Here is a 2,723-nt window from a genome sequence, read left to right as displayed (position 1 = left end):
CGTGATCAAAGAGGACGGGAAAACGAGAGGACTTAATGTTTATTTGCTAATTAATAGCATTGCATGCAATGAACTAACCACTGCATGTCATGTTTAGTAGTCTCAAGTTATTAAAAGCTTGGACATCCCACATCTTTTATTGGTTGATATGTCAAGAAACAAGAAACGAGGTAGAATTTAATGCACCGCGTCTAAGTATTTTAAAATTATTTGGTTTTCGTAAGATGACTTACACACCTAAATGGAAGGAGTACTAAGCTAAACTTGAGACACTTATTTTTAGGAGGGAGAAATATTAGAAACATCATCTCATCTGCAAAGCTGTACATATAAGACCAGCCGGCGGCGGCGGCCCCAACGACATCTCGGTGTATCTTCCAGCCCCCGCTTCGCAGCCCACACCCAAACAGGAGCCCACGATGGCCCCCGCATCCCCCGACGTCCGCGCTTGCGCCGGCCTCCCCGCCGCCGTCTCCGCCTTCGCCGACGCCTTCGTCGACTTCTCCGTCTCCGGCATCTTCTTCCCCACCAACCCGCCTCCTCCTCCGTCCCCCACGCCCACCACCTTCCTCCCCTCCCCATCCCGCCTCGTCGCCATCGGCGACCTCCACGGCGACCTCCCCAAGTCCCTCACCGCCCTCCGCCTCGCCGGCCTCCTGCCTTCCGCCAACAGCCCCGGCTCCAGCGCCAGCTCCACCTCCTGGTCCGCCGGCCCCACCCTCGCCGTCCAGCTCGGCGACATCCTGGATCGCGGCGGCGACGAGCTCCGCCTCCTCTACTTCCTCCGTCGCCTCAGCATCTCCGCCGCCGCGCAGGGCGGCGCGCTCCTCCCCATCCTCGGCAACCACGAGGTCATGAACGTGTCCGGCGACTTTCGCTTCGTCACGCCGCAGGGCCTGCAGGAGTTCTCCGGCTGGGCCGGCTGGTACCGCGCTGGCCTCGCCATTAAGCGCCGCTGTGGCGGGCTCGAGCAGCCCAAGAACCCCTTCCTCGGCGTCCCCAAGGCCTTCCCTGGCATCAAGCGGGAGTTTTGGGACGGCATCCGATCTCGCCTCGCCGCTCTCCGCCCGGACGGCCCCATCGCGCGGAGGTTCTTGGCTGATCTGCCCACCGTCCTGGTAGTCGGCGACTCGGTGTTCGTCCATGGTGGCCTTCTTGAGGCCAATGTCGAGTATGGCCTGGAGCGGATCAATGCGGAGGTCAGCGACTGGATCCGGGGTGAGCGTGGCAACAATGCCAGGGCGCCAGAGTATGTGTGCGGCCGAGACGCTGTAGTGTGGCTCAGGAGGTTCTCTGAAGGCTTCAATTGCGACTGCCAGAGGCTTCAGGGCGTTCGTGGGATGATCCCTGGAGCAAAGAGGATGGTAATGGGGCACACGATACAGAGTGAGGGAATCAATGCAGTTTGCGGGGCACAGGCCGTCAGGGTGGATGTTGGTTTGTCGAGGGGGTGTGGTAATGGGCTGCCGGAGGTGCTTGAGATCAATGGCGGTGGATCAGAGGTGAGGGTGATCACAACAGATCCAGCAGAGGCCTGGCAGTACCGGAAGCAGAAGCCGGACAAAGCTGCCACGGCATTGGAGAAGAAAGGGGAGGTAAAGGATGGACTTGCATTGTTGGTAAGGGAGAGCCATGTATTGAAAGGTGTAGAAGCTAAGGCTTAGTTTAGGGGTAACTTGAGGGCAGAGATTATTTTGCCAACTCTTAGTTCAATTGGATTGCCATGCCTAATTGGGGGTAACTCCTGCTAGAGGTGGGAGGCATTGGTTGAAGGTAATGTTGGTTGATTCAATATGGTTATCCACGGTAGAAAGGAAAGCAACCTTGATTTATCAATTCCCCTTATTTATGAGGGTGTGCTAATCCGATTGCAGATTGCTGATGTATACAATTATTGGCGATTGTCTGAAATGTTTTTCTTAGTGTTTAGTTGTGTTGTGTTTCAATAATTTATATGCTGCCATGGGTGTTGATGATAATGAGCAGCTTGGATCTATCTGGGTCTGGGATAATAATTGTGGCACTGTGCTGTCAATACTCAACAGTGCTGTTTGATGTGGCATAATACTGCATATCCTAGTCAGACAATTCTATTTTCTACCACCAGATAGGAGGCCATGCTAACATAAAATTAAGAGTCTATCTTCCCCAAATATGATTTTTATTCGAGTGCATATGTAACATATGCTAAGTTGGAAGCCTGTATCACATGCATACCCTATCAATTCATGAACAAGAAGATTCCATGTTTGTCTATTCACAGCTGTGTCCCCTTGTGATGACAAGGAAAGGGATGAGCTGATTAGTGTGCCTATTGGAACAGCAAGTTGACAGACAAAAGGTATTTGGAATTTGGTTTGCATCTGTAGCCTCCCAGTTTTTCCACAAGTTTTCTCGTTGAATTGGTCTATGTTTGCTCCTCTCCTGCGTTATATTTTCCATGTTTCTTCCAGCAATTTTCTCATGTGCTTCACACATTCTGATGTTTACACCTCCCTGTCCCTCAAGGCAGTTCTTGGTGATATGGACACATGGCTCTATCCACTTGTTTGTAGGCTTGTGCTCGCACACCGATTTCTGCACTTTCCTTAATTTTTGCGGCGCACAAGCCAAATTGTGTTGTGGTTAACATGGTGGACTTGGTCTCTAGTGCTGTTTGATAGTGGTGACCGGTGACTGTCAAATTTTACTTTTCAACTTGTCTCAGACAAAAATATTGTTGC

At 52.0% G+C, this 2,723-nt stretch overlaps 1 protein-coding gene across 1 annotated transcript; it reads left to right on the top strand.

Moving 5' to 3' along the window:
* The first annotated feature begins 339 nt into the window (after window positions 1–339).
* LOC123091190 (shewanella-like protein phosphatase 2) lies at window positions 340–1,929 on the top strand. The gene has a single exon (XM_044512621.1). The coding sequence runs from the start codon at window positions 420–422 to the stop codon at window positions 1,662–1,664; it is 1,245 nt and encodes a 414-aa protein (XP_044368556.1). The 5' UTR covers window positions 340–419; the 3' UTR covers window positions 1,665–1,929.
* Window positions 1,930–2,723: the final 794 nt, after the last annotated feature.

This window comes from Triticum aestivum, chromosome 4B (genome assembly GCF_018294505.1).
Source record: "Triticum aestivum cultivar Chinese Spring chromosome 4B, IWGSC CS RefSeq v2.1, whole genome shotgun sequence".
Taxonomy (NCBI): domain Eukaryota; kingdom Viridiplantae; phylum Streptophyta; class Magnoliopsida; order Poales; family Poaceae; genus Triticum; species Triticum aestivum.
The sequence above is the reverse complement of the archived record's forward strand: the minus strand, read 5'-3'. Positions and strand labels throughout refer to the sequence as shown.

Coding starts and splice junctions, on each gene's coding strand:
- LOC123091190 (XM_044512621.1), top strand. CDS start 420: ATGGCCCCCGCATCCCCCGACGTCCGCGCTTGCGCCGGCCTCCCCGCC.